General features: G+C 36.6%; 1 protein-coding gene across 16 annotated transcripts in view; it reads left to right on the top strand.

Annotated features, from left to right (window-relative positions):
• The window catches only part of CHD9 (chromodomain helicase DNA binding protein 9), a 246,307-nt gene extending 228,036 nt beyond the window's left edge, over window positions 1-18,271 (top strand). For all 16 annotated transcript variants that reach the window (XM_081216472.1, XM_081216475.1, XM_081216476.1 and 13 more), the window contains 5 exons: window positions 2,301-2,440; window positions 2,989-3,210; window positions 9,310-9,438; window positions 12,374-12,478; window positions 14,795-18,271. In XM_081216472.1, the coding sequence (XP_081072598.1) occupies window positions 2,301-2,440; window positions 2,989-3,210; window positions 9,310-9,438; window positions 12,374-12,478; window positions 14,795-15,673 (1,475 nt within the window). In that variant the 3' untranslated portion in view covers window positions 15,674-18,271. The remainder of the gene's footprint in view (window positions 1-2,300; window positions 2,441-2,988; window positions 3,211-9,309; window positions 9,439-12,373; window positions 12,479-14,794) is intronic.
• Window positions 18,272-19,064: the final 793 nt, after the last annotated feature.

The raw sequence follows: 19,064 nt of genomic DNA, 5'->3' as shown, positions 1-19,064 counted from the left end.
AATAAATCAGTAATGTTTATTAAAATCACTCTCAAAAAGAAGTCAGGGTAGCTGGGTTTGTTGTTTTAAAAAACGAAAGAAGTCAAGGGAGTATATAATTTGCCAAATTGGATATGTTTATAAATGATCAAATAGGATTTGTTTATAAATACATACTTTGGAGTGTATACTAATGTTTTTCCATAGATAATTGTATTAAGTACTTTTCTTTTTATATAACACTGGGATAGCAGTGAAGGGAAAGTAAAAGAAACTTAAGACGGTCTCTACCTTTCAGTTGCTTGGTAGACTAGACCTACATGTTAAAATATTAGACAATACGTTAAAAACAAGATAATATATCTTGCTATACAGCATTATAGTTAATAAATATTGGAAAAGAGAGAAGTCACTGCTGTCTAGAGATATAGGCAGAGCCCTGTGGAAGAGGCAGAATTGAACAGAATTTATAAGAGGAAGATTAGATAATGGTCTTTCTGGAAAATGACATTGAGAGAGAGTCAGGGAATAGCGTGAACCAGAGACTTGATGTTGGGAAAATTGTATTGTTTTAGGATAAGACTGACCTAGCTACTGTTTAAATTCTTACTGGAGTTGTATAAGGTCAAAAACTGCTTAGCAAAGGTAAATCTAGATAATGGGTAACATCAAAAAGTGAGCTGGGGAGGGGATTGGGTTGGTGGTCAGGCAGGAATGAGGCTTGATGTAAGGCATTTCATTCATACTAGAATAGGAAGCCATGAGAAGTTCTTATAAAGCAGAATAGTACTTTTAAAAGTAGTATTTTAGGAAAGTTATTCTATTATTACAGTTAAAATGTACTATAGTGAAAGTATTTTCAAATATTCATATTTTGTTAATCTGATTTTAATGAAATAATGAAAGCTGTTCTTTTTAAATAATGTTATGTCACATTCCTCAGTGCTTTCATATGCAAAAATAATTTTTATTCACTGTAATTAGTTACTCCTTACTAATTATGAATTAAGGTATTTTTTGTAACTGAGATGTGAGGAGAGTGACTTCCATAAGGTTACACAGCCAACCAAAGGGAAATGTCGGGAAATGTCTTTCAGGGTTACACAGGACTTGGTCAAAAATTCTCCTTGAATGATTGGAAATGCATTTCTTGCTACAAACTGTGAACCATTTTAAGCAAACATCTCATTCTTAATATTTTCTTTTATAAGAGTGTTCTAGATTACCTACTCTTTAAGGACAGGAACTGTGTCTTACCTTTGAATCATCATAGTGCTTTGTACATAGCTGTTTGATAAATGTGTATTTATTTATTAGGAAAAAAATGAATGCATGGAACTGTTTCATTCATACCTCTTACAAACATTTTTTAGTGAGTGCCTACTGAAATGAAGAGTGAGAAGGGTCAGTTTAATTTGGCAAGAAACAGTGGTGATCTTAAAGAAAATACCTTAAATAGGCTGGGGCAGGAGTGGACTGTTTTGAGGAGTGAGTTTGTCGTGAGAAAGGTGAGCATAATAGCAACCAACTTTTCAACAGTTTTGAAAGTTATGAAAAAGTGGAAAGAAGTTTATTTTTTGTTTGAGTTGGGCCATGTTTTTAAGTTGATAAGAATCTAATGTAGAGTAAGATATTTTGGCACAAAAAAACAAAGATAAATGATAAAACAAACTTTTAGAAAAAGTAGGAATTAATGGGTTCAAAAAGGTGGAAAGGTTTGTCTTGTACATGAGAAAGGCATGGTTCTTCCTCGAAAAGGGGACAAAAGAAAAGATGTGTGACTATCCAGGGGAAAAATTTGAGGAGACAAGTCAAAAGTTGAAAGAGACCTAGATTACAATTCTCCTGGTTTTTAAATGAGAAATGAGGTGGTAATTTTAGTCCAAGAATTGCTTGATTTAGTCTGACTGCTTGTAAAATAAGAACTAAATTTCTGTGTATTTTTTTAAATAAACTTTTTCTTTGATCATGAGTATCATTACAAGCATTATTTTATTCTATTTTATTGGAGTATAGTTAATTTACAATGTTATATTAATTTCTGCTGTACAACAAAGTGATTCAGTTATACATATATATACATTCTTTTTCATATTCTTTTCCATTATGGTTTATCACAGGATATTGAATATAGTTCCCTGTGCTATACAGTAGGACCTTGTTGTTTATCCATTCTCTATATAATAGTTTGTATCTGCTAATCTCAAACTCCCACTCCATCCCTCCCCAACCCCCGCAAAATGTCTACGTATTTAGAAAAGTAATTACTTGTAATTTAAGAACTAGATTTTTATCACTCTTTTGCATTTTTAATTTGTTAGGTACTCCCATTCAATCAACCCTTGGTGCCAATGGAGTTTTATTAGACAACCAGCCTGTAGTCAAAAAAAGGCGGGGAAGGAGGAAGAATGTAGAAGGTGTTGACATCCTCTTTTTCAACAGAAATAAACCACCTAATCATGTAAGTAAAGTAATGCTTAAAAACTACTGATCCTTGGGCTTCCTTGGTGGCGCAGTGGTTGAGAGTCCACCTGCCGATGCAGGGGACACGGGTTCGTGCCCTGGTCCGGGAGGATCCCACATGCTGTGGAGCGGCTAGGCCCGTGAGCCATGACCGCTGAGCCTGCGTGTCCGGAGCCTGTGCTCCGCAATGGGAGAGGCCACAACAGTGAGAGGCCCGCGTACTGCAAAAAACAAACAAACAAACAAACAAAAAAACTACTGATCCTTGAGTCCAAAATTCAATTCTAGTAAATATACATATTGCTATTTGTGAATGTTTTGTAGAATAATAAAGATAACTAGAAAATTAGGAGTATACTATATAGCTTTAGATTGTATCTCAGTAGAATCCAGCACTGGCCAAGATTCATAAAAATTTTAAATTTGAAAGATTTAGCAGAACTTTAAACAACTTTTTTTTTCCTCTTCAAAAAGAATTGCTTCATTGGACCAAAATCAGAATGCTAAAGCATGGAAATAAAATTGTCATTTGATGTTTTTCTACAGGTTACTTTAGGCTTAACCACCTCACAGATTTCTACAGGGATAAATCCAGCACTATCCTATACTCAACCTCAAGGAATTCCTGATACAGAAAGTCCCGTTCCAGTTATTAATCTTAAAGATGGGACAAGACTTGCAGGCGATGATGCACCGAAGAGAAAGGATTTGGAAAAATGGCTTAAGGAGCACCCAGGTTATGTGGAAGATTTAGGAGCTTTTATTCCTGTAGGTGATGCCTTATAAAACTTGGTATATTTTACTTCTATGATTGGTCACACCTATAATGATGAAGCATAAATTCTGACCCACTTTTGTGTTCTGCCCAAGGTTTAGGAAAATTAGCAGAAAAAAATAATGACTATCTTTCCCATGATACAATACAATATCATTTTCCATTTTTCCATTCTGTATTCAATAAGTGTTTAAGTAATAAAAATCACCTCTCATATACAGAGTACTATCATAGACTCAATGAAGGTTGTAAAGTTACAAAACTTGCAATCTTTTCCCACAAATAGTTTGTTTTAAAATAATAAAAATGATCATAGTAAACATTTATTGAGACTTAGCTGTGTGCCTGGCTTTATACTTAGCATGGATTACCTAATTTAACACCCCCTAACTTTATCAGAATGGCATCATTATAACTTTATAAAGAAATGGAAATACTGAAATTTTAAATATTGGGTTGGCCAAAAAGTGCCTTTGGTTTTTAAGTAAAAAAAAAAAAGACACATTTTTCATTTTCACCAAGAACTTTATTTAACAACATATTCACCATTTTGTTCCACTACCTTCTGCCATTTTTCAGGCAACTTCATAATTCCATCTTCCCAAAACTTTTTATCTTGTTGAGCAAAGAACTCTTCCAGGTGCCTTTTATAGTCTTCCAAGGAATTGAAATTTTTTCCATTAAGAGAATTTTGTAAAGACCGAAATAAATGGAAATCTGAAGATGCAATGTCTGGTGAATATGGTGGATGAATCACAACTTCCCTGCCAAGCTGCAACAGTTTTTGCCTGGTCATCAAAGAAACATGCGGTCTTGCGTTATCCTGATGGAAGATTATGTGTTTTCTGTTGACTAATTCCGAACACTTTTCATTGAGTGCTGCTTTCAGTTGGTCTAACTGGGAGCAGTACTTGTTGGAATTAATCGTTTGGTTTTCCGGAAGGAGCTCATAATAGAGGACTCCCTTCCAATCCCATCATATACACAGCATCACCTCCTTTGGATGAAGACCAGCCTTTGGTGTGGTTGGTGGTGGTTCATTTCGCTTGCCCCACGATCTCTTCTGTTCCACATTGCTGTACAGTATCCATTTTTCATCTCCTGGCACAATTTGTTTTAAAAACGGAACGTTTTCATTATGTTTAAGTAGAGAATCACATGCGGAAATACGATCAAGAAGGGTTTTTTTCCGCTTAACTTACATGGAACCCAAACATCAAAGCGATTCACATAACCAAGCTGGTGCAAATGATTTTCAACGCTTGATTTGGATATTTTGAGTATGTCGGCTATCTCCCGCGTGGTATAATGTTGATTGTTCTCAGTTAATGTCTCAATTTGATCACTATCAATTTCAACTGGTCTACCCGACCGTGGAGCGCCATCCAGCGAGAAATCTCTAGCACGAAACTTTGCAAACCACTTTTGACACGTTCGATCACTCGCAGCCCTTTCTCCATATACTGCACAAATCTGTTTTCGTGTTTTGGTTGTGTTTTTACCTTTCTTGAAATAATAAAGCTTAATATGCCGAAAATGTTGCTTTTTTTCCTTCCACCTTCAGTATTAAAATGGCTACGCAAAAATTCACCAATTTTGATAAGTTTTTTTTTAATGCATGCTGATATGACAGCTGTCACAATACAATCTAACGAAATTGTTTCGAATGAAGTTAAAGACAACTAAGTGCTACTAGAGCCATCTTACAGAAAAAAACGAACGAACCTTTTGGCCAACCCAGTAAATAGTGCAAGGCCACACAGCTAATAAGTCTTAAATCCACTGTCCAAACTACTACACTTAAGATCTCATAAGAGGGCTTCCCTGGTGGCGCAGTGGTTGGGAGTCCGCCTGCCGATGCAGGGGACGCGGGTTTGTTCCCTGGTCCAGGAGGATCCCACATGCTGCAGAGTGGCTGGGACCGTGAGCCATGGCCGCTGAGCCTGCGTGTCTGGAGCCTGTGCTCCACAACGGGAGAGGCCACAGCAGTGAGAGGCCCGCGTACCGAAAACAAAACAAAACAAAAACGATCTCATAAGAATACACCTTCTGGTTCTCTTCAGATGCATGGTTCATATTAGTCAAAGATGAGAACAGATACATTCATTTGCATTTTTCTTATCCTCTGAAATGCTTTCTACTCACTATCTTATGGGCGTATGGCTTTCTTACTCATAGAAATCCATTATTTAAGTTTGTAATGCTTTACTGTCAGATGCTGATGTACCAAATTTTGTATCAGTCTCCCTTGATGTTTCTATATATTTTAGAAGGTAAAAGAGTAATGGCATATTCTCTGTATAATGAAGTTAGTGGGCTTGTTCTATCTGCTTCCATTATGAAGATTAATTGGATAACCTATTGAAGTTGTCCCCTACCCCATGAACTTAAGGGCTGTCCTATTCACCTTGTATCCCCAGGACTTAGTACGTAATTCCTGATACAGAGGATGGTATCTAGCTCCTTGTAAATATTTACTGAGTCAGTGATTTTAAAAATTAAAAATGGGGCTTCCCTGGTGGCGCAGCGGTTGAGGGTCCACCTGCCGATGCAGGGGACACGGGTTCGTGCCCCGGTCCAGGAAGATCCCACATGCCGCGGAGCAGCTGGGCCCGTGAGCCATGGCCGCTGAGCCCGTGTGTCCAGAGCCTGTGCTCCACAACGGGAGAGGCCACAACAGTGAGAGGCCCGCATACCGCAAAAAAAAAAAAAAAATTAAAAATGAAAGTCTTTTGGAGACTAAAAAGTACTATATAAAGGTAAAGTGATTGTTATTAACAGAAAAAAATTCATTACCTTATTTTTTCATGCAAAAGAACCACAAAAGCTCCAGTCCCTAGAATGTGACTGTAATATACATTTTTATATACTTGTATCTGTAATATATATTTAGTTTAATATTTTACATTGCTATTATTGTCCCCAAGAGATAACCTGGTAGTCTAAAATAGGGAGCCTCAGTCTTGGCTTTTGAATGCCTTTCCTATCCCTAATTTTTTCAAAAGATGCCACAAATTCTCAAATAAACTTTCTCTTAATTCTTTTGATTTAAAAAAAAAAGCCAGGGCTTCCCTAGTGGTGCAGTGGTTGAGAGTCCGCCTGTCGATGCAGAGAACGCGGGTTCGTGCCCCGGTCCGGTAGGATCCCACATGCCGTGGAGCGGCTGGGCCCGTGGGCCATGGCCGCTGGGCCCGGGCGTCCGGAGCCTGTGCTCCGCAATGGGAGAGGCCACAACAGTGAGAGGCCCACGTACCACCAAAAAAAAAAAAAAAAAAAAGCCAAATAAAGCTCTTGTAATTATGAGAGGAAGGGTTGTCAGTAAGGTGAGCAATCATAAAATGAGTGTTGCAATTCTAAAAATAATGAGAATTGTTAGTTTAACCCTATACTTATTTTTTTTTAATTTAATTTATTTATTTATTGGCTGCGTTGGGTCTTCGTTGCTTTGTGCGGGATTTCTTTAGTTGGGGTGAGCAGGGGCTACTCTTTGTTGCAGTGCGCGGGCTTCTCATTGTCCTGGCTTCTCTTGCGGAGCACAGGCTCTAGGCACGTAGGCTTCAGTAGTTGTGGCACGTGGGCTCAGTAGTTGTGGCTTGCGGGCTCTAGAGCTCAGGCTCAGTAGTTGTGGTGCACGGGCTTAGTTGCTCCGTGGCATGTGGGATCTTCCCGGGCCAGGGCTTGAACCTGTGTCCCTTGCATTGGCAGGCAGATTCTTAACCACTGTGCCACCAGGGAAGCCCATAACCCTATACTTATTAACATGTTAGAAAATAACATTCATTTATTCAGTCAGTAAATTTTTATCGAGCAGCTATTTTGTGCTAGTTACTATTTAAAGGGATTTAGGATAAAACTGAACAATATAAAGTTCCTGCCCTCGTGGCAGTTATACTCTAGTCTCTGAAGATTGTCATACCTTTCTCTTACCACTGCAAAGGAATCTTTATTATTTTTTTTTAACTTATAGCAGTACATCACTTTCCCTGCAAATAAACCTTTTGTCCTAATTTTTTATATAACTTTATTATTAAGATTTTAAAACATTGTTATAAGTAGCATTTGTTGGAGTACAGAATACAAGATAACGACTGGTATGATTTCCCAAGGGCACTTCACATTAATGGTGTCTTGGATCTCACACTTTTGTTGTGGTATCTGTACAACAAAATGATCATAACGTGGTATATGTACTATACCAGTGGTATGTATAAACTGCCATGGAAACTGATAAAAGAATAATTACTCTGCCCAGGCAAAGTATCTGGGAAAAGATAGAAAATAGAGCTGACCTATGACTGGTGGATGATAAAAGAATAAGTAGACATTTGACCAGGTTAATACTGGTCAAATGCCTACTTATTCTAGGCAGGATAAGAGGAGGATACTCTAGGCATTATAGAACAATTATGAAGAGAGTCTAAAAAGGATATAGTCATAAAACAGTGACTAGTCTGATATTCCAGAGTATGTGAGGGAATGAGTGGGGTAATAGTAATTGGATAGAAAAGGTGAATTCAGTCCAGGCTGTGATGTGACTGGTGTGCCATGCTGAAGAGTTTGAGTTTTAGTCTGTTGGAATTTCTAATTGTTTAGAAATGACTACAGACATGAAGCCCTACTTTGTTAACAGTTGTTAACAGAGGTGAGCAGCATGGTTTGATGGAAAGAGTTTTTATTGCCACCTGCTAGCTGCATGACCTTGAGGAGAAGGTATCTTCTCTGAGCCTTGATTCCCATTTGTAAAATAAGAATAATATCTTTGGGGCTTCCCTGGTGGCGCAGTGGTTGAGAGTCCACATGCCGATGCAGGGGACGTGGGTTCGTGCCCCAGTCCAGGAAGATCCCACATGCCGCGGAGCGGCTGGGCCCGTGAACCATGGCCGCTGACCCTGCGCTTCCGGAGCCTGTGCTCCGCAACGGGAGAGGCCACAACAGTGAGAGGCCCGTGAACCGCAAAAAAAAAAAAAAAAAAAAAAAAAGAATAATATCTTTGGGGGACTTCCCTGGTGGTCGAGTGGTGAAGACTCTGTGCTCCCAGTGCAGGGGGGCCCGTGTTTGATCCCTGGTCGGGGAACTAAGATCCCACATACCGCAACTAGAGAGCCTGCGCACCACAACTACTGAGCCCGCATGCTGTACAGTCTGCCCGCGCACTCTAGAGCCTGCAAGCCGCAACGAAGACCCAGAGCAGCCAAAATAAATGAATACATTTTTTTAAAAAAGAATAATATCTTTGAGTATTGTGAGGATTATGTGAAAAGAGATAAGAAAGTTTATTAGTGAGATGAAGAGAAATGAAAGCCACTAGTACACATATAAATGGTATCAGAGCACTGAGAAAATCTGATGTTTCAAGTGAAATTCATCAGGAGAAAATGTAAAGAGGAAGCTCTTCCAGCATTATTGATAACTTCTTCAGGTAACACTCTAGAAATACAGTGATCTTTGAGGGCATTTAAGGAAAGAACTAGCAATGTCCTCCTCATTTCAGGAGCCTACTTTCATACAGAAAGATAATACTGATCATTATTAATAATTGTCTTGAATAATTGTTTAAATATATAATTTGAGGAAAAGGTTCATGTAACATTGTCTTATTCAGCATTTTTATTAATAAATATAAAAATATTTAAACCTTAAATATTTTTAATGTATAGCTATGGGGTAAATTCTTTAATATGATATATTGAAGATATGTGATAGAATATATGTAAGATATAATATAAATCTTCAATATGTAATATAAACAGTTGACCCTTGGGCAGTATGGGGGTCAGAGGTACTGATGCATGCCACCCCCACAGCCAAAAATTTGAGTATGACTTTACAGTTAGCCTCCGTGTCCTCAGTTCTGCATCCCTGGGTGCAGTCAACCATGGATGCTGTAGTCCTGTAGTATGTATTTATTGAAGAAAATCCACATATGAGTGGGCCTGCACAGTTCAGACCCATGCTGTTCAAGGGTCAACTGTATTCATATATCTCATCTATAACATATCTTCAATTTTATATGACTAAATTTCTTGGATCAGCTTATTTGTACTAGTTGCACAGTTAGATTTTCAAGCCATTCCTTTGTCCATATATTTTAGAGAATGCAGCTCCATGAGGGGAGACCCAAGCAAAAAAGGCATCGTTGCAGAAACCCCAATAAACTAGATGTGAATAGTCTCACTGGAGAAGAACGTGTTCAGCTGATTAACAGAAGAAATGCCAGAAAGGTATTTATATATTTGTTGTTAATTTTTCATGTTGATTCGCTGCTTAAGAGATCTCTAGAACACTTATTTCGTTATGCAGTATTTTCTTTTTTTTTTTTTTTTTTTTTTTTTTGCAGTATTTTCTAACAAACCTGGTTGGGTTAAATCTAGAAGATTTGCAGGAAAAGACATGGACTACAATTTTATGCAGTCTAATTTCAAATCCCACATCTTTGTCTAAGCTGTTGAATGAAATAAGCAAGTTAGTTTACATTATCTGTGCCTAAGCAGTGGCCCTGAGCAAGAGGATGCTAGTGGCCTCTAGTGGGTAGAGGCCCAGAATGCTGCTACACCTCCTGCAGCACAGGGGACAACCCCTACAACACCAGTCCAAAATGTCTGTAGTGCAAAATTCGAGAAACTCTGTTGAAAGGAGACACTGTTCTCATCATGACCATTTTAGATTTATATATTTATCACGTGATTTTCCATCATTTGGCTGTTAAGTGTCTTGTTCTATCAAAATTGGCATATTACATCATTTTCTGATAGATGGAAATAAAATGTCTTAAACAAAGGTACCTTATACACTAATAGTATCCCTGTGTTTACCTTCTTGCTTTATTGATTGATGAATGGTAACAGTCAGGTTTTTCCAAAGTCTATTTCTGAACCAAATGTGGCTCAACATTTGTTTCCCCGAATTGTGTCTGTTTTATGTTTGGATTGGTATATGTCTCTTTTACCTCCTAAAGTAAATGATAGAACACTTGTGGCACCCTTTTGTAAGTTCATAGCTTTGACATTTTTATTGTTTTCTATTCTGATGAGCAAGCAACAAAATAAGTAAGAAAGAAGAAATGGCCTCAGAGTAAGAACAGCAAATTTCTCATTGAGTTCCTTCACTCACAAATTAAATTACCCTACATAGCTCACATTAATTGCCTAGTTCTGTCTTGCTCTCTGTTAAATGACGTCACTGCTAGTATAAAAATACATGAAATCATTTGACTTTCTCAGAAGAAATACTGAAATCGGAAGAAAACTACTTTTAAAATAACAATTGTCTTAATATTATCATATGCACTAACTCATTAAAATTAATACTGATTTTTCCCCAGTTTTGTAGAGATAGCTTATTCAGCTTTTGTTAGTGCTTTAAAGTGATGTCATAGATATATTAGGGAAAGAACAAGAAGACATTTTAGTTGCATTTTACTTAATTTTATGCTTGCATAGATTGTGTTACAAATCTTTGCACTTCATCTTATAATGAAATTAGCATTTCTAGATATGAATAAATTTCTGTTAGCCAGTTTTAAGGAAATGGAACCATTTTTTAAATTTTTACTTGTTAGGTTTAACATTAAACACCCTAATTTTTATTTTTCATTGTTGTAACCTGATAAAAGTCCTGTTCATTTCCTTTAGTTTGTAGATTTCTTTATTGTTCTGAGTTTCTAGAGTACAGACTTGAGGATTGATCAGTTACTAAGGAAAAGATCCACTTGCTGAATCCCCATAAACCATACAGCGGGCCTCCAGTTTAAACTGGAGCTTAATGAAGGTCATAATAAAAAGGAGATGGCAACAGAAACTTAAGAGGCTTAAGTAAAGACTATAGGAAATACTAGATAAGAATACCTATAGGTATTATAACTGGCCATATTAAACCCTGTCTATATCCTAACAAGATACAGTATGTATTCATTCAAAAAGGTGTGGAAAAAGGAATTATTCAAGAAGTATCTTTAGACTCCAAAGGAACATTAAATTGGTAGGTTCAAATCATTTAAACATTTAAAGGGATATGTATATTTTTATACTTTTTAGGGTATCAGTTTACATAATAGATAAGTGCATGGGTTTTTGAGACCTGGGTTTGAAAGCTGATCCTAATACTTACTAGCTAGCTTTAGGCAACTTGTATAACTTCTCTGAGGCTTAGTTCCTTCATTTGAAAAATAGAAATAATACATTCTCAAATGGATGTAGTGAGTACTAAAATAAATTATGTACTCTAAAGTCCTTAGCACAATAGTTGGTAATATGATAATAATAATAATAGCTTATATTTATTATGTGCCAGAACCTTTGCTGAGGCACTTGAATTATCTCATCTTCATAAAACCCTATGAGGGAGGTGGTGTTGTTATCTCCATTTTGCAGATCAGAAAACTGAGGTTCAAAGAGATTTACTGATTTACCCTAGTTCATGTAGGTGGTACGTCCGACTCCAAAGCGTATACTTTTAACTAGGCTACACTGCCTACCCAACATAGTAATTTCACAGTAAATGGTAGTTATTTATTTTACTGTTCCAGTAACTCAAAAACATTTAAGGGACTTCCCTGGTGGCACAGTAACTCAAAAACATTTAAGGGACTTCCCTGGTGGCACAGTGGTTAAGAACCCTCCTGCCAATGCAGGGGACACAGGTTCGATCTCTGGTCCAGGAAGATCCCACATGCTACGGAGCAACTAAGCCCATGTACCACAACTATTGAGCCTGCGCTCTAGAGCCCACGAGCCACAACGACCGAGCCTGCGTGCCACAACTACTGAAGCCCACACACCTAGAGCCCGTGCTGCGCAACAAGAGAAGCCACCACAGTAAGAAGCCTGCGCACCGCAACGAAGAGTAGCCCCCGCTCACTGCAACTAGAGAAAGCCTGCCCGCAGCAATGAAGACCCAGTGCAGCCAAAATTAATTAATTAATTAATTTAAAAGGGAAAAAAACATTTAAAATTTACATTAGCACATGTTTATGTAGTATATTAATAGTTCTTGTGGATTGTGGTAGTCCTTTTTAATGTAATAAAGATTGTCAAAAGTGGTTCAATGAATACATGTGTTTTAAAAAAATAAACTCTGTACAGCACAGAATAAAAGCAAGAAATGTCTTCATATTTAATAGTGCTTTTAAGTGTCTAACAATCTGTTTTTCATTTATAGGTTGGAGGTGCCTTTGCTCCCCCTCTGAAAGATTTATGTCGGTTCCTGAAAGAAAATACAGAATATGGAGTAGCTCCTGAATGGGGAGATGTTGTTAAGCAGTCTGTGAGTATTTCATAAATGCTAATTCAGAAATCATTTTTAAAATTAGATGCCATTTAATGATAACTTAGATTAAATTTTAAGTTAAGAATTAACAAAATAGGGCTTCCCTGGTGGTGCAGTGGTTAGGAATCTGCCTGCCAATGCAAGGGACACAGGTTCGATCCCTGGCCCAGGAAGATCCCACATGCCGCGGAGCAACTAAGCCCGTGCGCCACAACTACTGAAGCCCACGCGCCTAGAGCCGATGTTCTGCAACAAAGGAAGCCACAACAGTGAGAAGCCCACACGCAGCAACGAAGACCCAACACAGCCAAAAATAAATAAATTTATTTTTAAAAAATTAACAAAATATTCCAAGAATATGTGAAGATATTTTTTAGTTCACAATTTTTGTTTTGCAGAATATGTTACAAATTTCTCAGATGCTTTTGAGTTAGAATGCAGAATCAATATATGCTGATTTGTGTTTATTTTAATCTCTAAGATACTATTTGAGTAATGCCACAATGAATAGTCAAAGATATTGGGCGGCAGGGGCAGGATTCTCTGGCGGTCCAGTGGTTAGAACTCTGCGCTTCCACTGCATGGGGCATGGGTTCGATCCCTGGTTGGGAAATTAAGATCCCACGTGCTGCACAGCCTGGTCTAATTAATCCACGTGCTGCACAGTGTGGCCTAATTGATTGATTGATTGATTGATTAAAAGGCATATTAAGAAAACAAAGATGGAGAAAGATATATATATGTAAGGTTATTCATCATAATATAGTAATAAAAATTGGGAATATACCAATGGTCCATCAGTGTATTGAAAAACTGCAACTATTTTAAAAATTATATCTTAAAAGAACATCTAATGACAAGGGAGAAAAAGTTCACAGTATTGTTAAATGGGGTAGTAGTTAAGCTCTTGGAGTATCAAAGCCTAACCATGTGGTAAGTGCTGGATAAATAATAGCTATTATGTCTACAGGTGTCTAAATGAAAAAGACAGGCAGTAAACCTATGTGCAGTATGATTCTTTTTTTTTTTTAATTTTAGAAAAGAGGTGAAGAGAATTGTAAAATCTGTTTATATGCACAAGGGGAAGATGGAAGCACACATCCTGAAATGTTAGCAGTGGTTATCTCTGAACAGTGAAACTATGGATGATATTTTTCTTTGTATTTTTTTGTTGTCGTGTTTTCTGTAGTGAACCCTAATGCTTTTGTAAAGAGAACAAATAAGTTGATCAATTCAAAACAATTTAAAAATAGTCCCATGAGAGTCTTTTAAACCACTGTCTAGAGCTACAGTGTCACAAATGGTAGCCACCAGGCACATGTGGCTCTTGAGCACTTGAAATTTGGCTAGTCTGAAGTAGGAGGTGTGGTAAGTGTGAAGCACTGTTAATGGATTTTGAAGCCTTAGTTTGGAAAAATGAATATAAAATATCTCAATAATATTCATAGATTACATATTGAAATGACAATGTTTTGTTATGTTAAATAGACTATATTGCTAAAATTTGTGTCACGTATTTCTGTTTTACCTTTTTTTTATTGTGGCTACTAGAAAATTTTAAATTACATATGTGGCTTACATTATTTCTATTGCACAGTGCTGGCCTAGTGGTTCTAAACTCCTAAAACTGTTAGGAATTTTGGTTCATTTGTTTGTTTTTTACTTCTAGGAGTTTTGAGCCTGAGAAAATCATGGGAGAATTTCAAGAAAGTAGCATAGGTTGCCCTCCATTGCCCTGGACTTGGTGCTTCCCGGTCTGCAGGTGCTACTGCTGTTCTGAGCCAAGTGATTTTTCCCCCCTGTTGATTCTGTTTTTCGGCTTGGCTCTGTCTCCTTTACTCCCAAAGTGATAGTCAGGAAAGAGTCATATGAAGCATCTCATTTTAATCTTTACTTACTTCTTCTGTCCTTTCCTTATTGTTCTTCCAGATTAAAAGAGGCGCACTTCTTTAGTCTTCTAGAGCAATTGGTGATGTGAAAAATGTAAGGGCATGGCAGTAATAACCCTCATGAAAAAATTTCTTCGGACCTTCTGTTTTCCAGAACTATTCTACTAACTTATGCCTCACATTATAAAAGAGGGCCAGAGACCTCTTTCTGCCCTCTTAAGATAAAATGAGAAGAAGAGCTATTTCAAGCCACTACTTATACTAAGATGAAATTAGGTTATCTCTCTCATAATTGGTTATGTTATATCAATACAGAACAAGTTTATGAATGATTACCTATTTTTAATAGCTTATTTGTATCACAAACTAATAGCTGTTGATTTTATTTGAAAATGGTTATTATTGATGAATTTTCTTTTTTTAGGGATTTCTTCCAGAAAGTATGTATGAACGTATTCTCACTGGTCCCGTTGTGAGAGAGGAAGTAAGCAGGCGAGGGAGACGGCCTAAAAGTGGAATTGCAAAGGCCACTGCGGCAGCAGCAGCTGCAACTGCCACCAGTATTTCAGGCAATCCTTTATTAGCCAATGGATTACTTCCAGGTGTGGACCTCACAACTCTTCAGGCCTTACAACAAAACCTACAAAACTTGCAGTCACTGCAAGTAACTGCAGGGCTGATGGGAATGCCTGCTGGCCTTTCTTCTGGAGGAGAAGCTAAAAACATGGCTGCCATGTTCCCCATGCTGCTGTCAGGAATGACTGGATTGCCAAATCTGTTGGGCATGGGAGGACTCCTGACAAAGCCTACAGAATCTGGAACAGAAGAAAAAAAGGGAAATGACTCTACGGAGCTAGAAGGAAAAAAAGAAAGGACAGAGAGCCAAAATTCAGAGAATGGTGGTGAAAGCTCTGTGTCAAGTTCTCCTTCAGCATCCTCTACTGCTGCATTAAGTGCAGCTGCAGCTGCCAACCCGTTAGCTCTTAACCCACTATTACTATCTAATATACTTTATCCAGGGATGCTTCTCACTCCAGGCCTTAATCTTCATATTCCAACTTTGTCCCCGTCCAATACTTTTGATGTACAGAAAAATAAAAACAGTGACTTAAGCTCGTCTAAGTCTGTAGAAGTAAAGGAAGAAGATTCCAGAGTTAGAGATCAGGAAGGCAACGGGGGAACTGAACCGAGTCCTCTCAATGAAAACAGCACAGATGAGGGTTCAGAGAAAGCCGATGCTTCATCTGGATCTGATGGTACACCATCGTCATCTGAGGATTCAGGTTCTAGTAATGAAGACTGATTCCCAGACTGCACTTAAATTATGAACTGATTTTGGATTCTTTTCCTTTAATTATTCATTGTAAATACCCCAGTGTTGAGTGCATCAATAACTTACTGACGGAACATTTCAGTTAGTTGTTTAGAAGTGCAAACTGCTTTCAGAGACGTTTTGCATGTAATATTTCTTAAGATTCATAAGTTTCTGAACTCGTATGTACTATCAAATACATAAAGGTGTAAAATTACAACAAAAGGCATTATAATTTTGTTGGGGGTTAATTTTATGAAAATTATGCTCAATAAGAGTTGTATATTTAATATATTTGCAGTGAACACAGAATACTTTATGCATATTACTGATTTAATTTGAATATAGTTTTACAGCCTCCTTGACACCTATAATTTACAGATCAAAACTCAGCAATAATTTGGGCAGCTAATGAATGTCATGAAAGCTGTAGAATCTACATCACCATCCATTGCTTTAATTACATGAAAATGCTCTAGTGTTGTGATGCACTGCTGATATTTCCAATTCAGGTACAAGTGTGTTTTAAAGAAGAAATAAGTTTCCCAATCAGCCAATTTAACTGGCTACCTGTTACCTCAGCTGAGTTAGTTTAGGAAGTTTACATTCGTTTCTAATTCTATACTTGTTTTCAGGGGTTTTTTAAACACATCCTATATATCATGTTAATCTGGCAAGAAATATGACTTGCTTTTTGCTGAGCTTAACTCTTAAAATCAGTAAAATTAAGTCATGAAATAATCCTGTGTCATGTAACTTTGGCACCCTCTAGACATATTTAGTTTCAGCTCTTCAAAGTTTGGCCTCCTATTAGAAATAATTGTCTCAGATGAGTAATGTCTGTTTCCAGGGTTCAGAAAAGGCAAACTCATGAAATGCCACTGAAAAGAACTTTCAACACAGCATACTTCATGTAAAAGAAATTGTTTGTTTGCTTTATTTGTGTAGTTTCTATTTGTGTTTTACGTCATGGAAATAGTCCGGAATTAACAGATAATAGGGTAAAGTAATATGCAGATAGTCTCAATTCATTTTGAGTTTCTACGTATAAGCAGACTAAATGTTGCCCAGGATCAGTGTTGGGTTATCAGTTTACATTAAATATACTGAGTTGCCCATTTTGAAAATGCACTTTGAATAATCTCAAAAAAATATACGTTACTCCTATGAACCACAAAAAATGAAGCCAAAGGCTTCTGATCAATTTCTTAGAACCCTTTACCATGTAAAATTTGTCTGATGTTTGATTTGTGATACAATTTCTCCTGCTAAAGCTGCTATTATTCTGACAAGGTAGAGGTCCAGGTTCACCTTCATATACATTTAAAACAATTAGAACTGAATTGGAAAGAAAATATCATTTACATCCTAAGGAGAGATAAGTGTTAGCGTTTTTCTGGTTCTTAAATAAGTCAGTGATAAAGTTTGTGAGGGGAAAAGTACCCCACTTCTCTCCCAGAGAAAAAATAACTTTTAGTATGTTTTGATAGAACTCTATTGCTTTGTCATGAATTAAGCAATTATATTGGATTTTCCAAGACCTTTACCAGTAAATTACGTTTCTGTATGTAAAATAACTAACCCCTTATTAGAGAGACAGTGTTATATGTATTTACAAAATTATATAAGTTCCATTGGGATTGTATTGATTTTTGTATTTTCCCGAAATAGTACTTTGAATTGATAGTCCTTTATGCAATGTCTTAGCAATAGTCACTATAATGCCCTTCCAGGAGAAGTGGGTAGTAATTCTTCATCATGAAAATGATATATTACATATTTAGTATCTTCCCTTTGCAGTATTGCACCTTTGTTTAACTAGAATACACCTATGAGATAGCCAAAGTTTTTCAAACACAGTTAACTTAGTTTGCCGGTGAAGTATTTCAGCACCATCCACATTTCCCTTCTCTCCCCCTAGTTATACCCACATGATCTTCATTCCTTTCTGTCTCCAATTTAAAATAAAGGGGGAAAAAGCCCTAGATCTTGTCACTAAAATCTAATTTATATCAAATTTATGAGATAAAGTATTTTCCTAATTATGATCAATTGAATTTGGTTAACATCTTAGTGATTCTCTTTCTATGTAATAAGGCAGTTGCAGTTTTCAAAGCATTAAGGCTAGTATTAACTTTAAACATTCTCTTGGGTTTCAAGACACTTCTATCTAGTACTGATTGGGGAAAAGTTGTCCAGCTATCAGCTTAAAAAAACATGCAAACATGGTTGTGTAAAGTTAAGGGTTATAAGAAAAGAAATCAGTAGAATTACATAATACTAAAGTTGCAGTTGAAAGGATATCCAAGTATGTGTTGGTAGTTACTAAAAGAATTATAGCTGTTATTGCCTTGTATTTATAGCCCTTGTTTCAGGTTTCATGATTCAAGTCTTAGTCCAATTTTTCTTTTGGACATTGCAATATTTACCAGTTGTGTTTTGTGTAGTCTGAATTTGCTTTCTGTAGTTGAGCAAACGTCTTAAAAAGTCACTTGTAATTTATTAAATTACTTTCTATGATGTTCTATAGAGCAAATGGAAGTTTAATTATTTTTTATTAAACATATTCTTTGACTACCCATGATGTCAGCCTCTGTACATGACAATGTTTTTTTATTTTTATATATAATTTATATTATTCCAATTATGAAAGAAACCATAGTCATAAATCTTTAAAAGGAAAGAGGAAGAATTTTTAAGAGACAGAAGTTGGCTATAATTATATCCACAATATTATTATTTCCTGAAGTTTTCTTCCCCTGGACCTTTAAAAATCCAGAAAGACCCAGAGATATACCTAACCTCTTAAAGAAGTCCATTTTGAAGATCAGTAATTATTTTTTCCCTTGGTCTTAGAGACTTTCCTAATTCATCACTGTTGTTTGCAATGTTTTTTTAATAAATATGAAAGAAATTTGTTTTTCCTCGAACTACAAAAGTAGAACAGTGGAGTCTCATCACCCCTCATTTAACTTGAACACATTCAACTATACTGCCATGCTTTAGAAAAACTTTCTTTTTTGTAAGATATAGTAAACACAAGTCAACAGCTTCATCTGGTGCTCACCCAGAGGATCAGTAATATGTTCCACTGCTGGAGGAAGAATTGGCTATGTTGGATGTTTTTGAGAGAAGATACACTGTATAAAATGATGTATTCTATATATTTTGAGCTGTAGGAGGGAAAAAAGTGGTTTGGGGGGAGAGTAATTTTTGACTACAAGTAATGTTCACCTCATTCAATAAATTAAGAATTTAATCTCTACATAAATGCAACTTCAGTACAGTAAGCTATTTATTTTAAAATGCAGAAAAACAAAAAATATTTAAATCATCCATAGACACACCCTGAAATACTGTTCATGTAGCTATCCAATCTTTT

This window comes from Mesoplodon bidens (assembly GCF_964165515.1).
Source record: "Mesoplodon bidens genome assembly, chromosome: 18".
Lineage (NCBI taxonomy): Eukaryota > Metazoa > Chordata > Mammalia > Artiodactyla > Ziphiidae > Mesoplodon > Mesoplodon bidens.
This window is presented reverse-complemented; position numbering and strand designations above follow the sequence as displayed.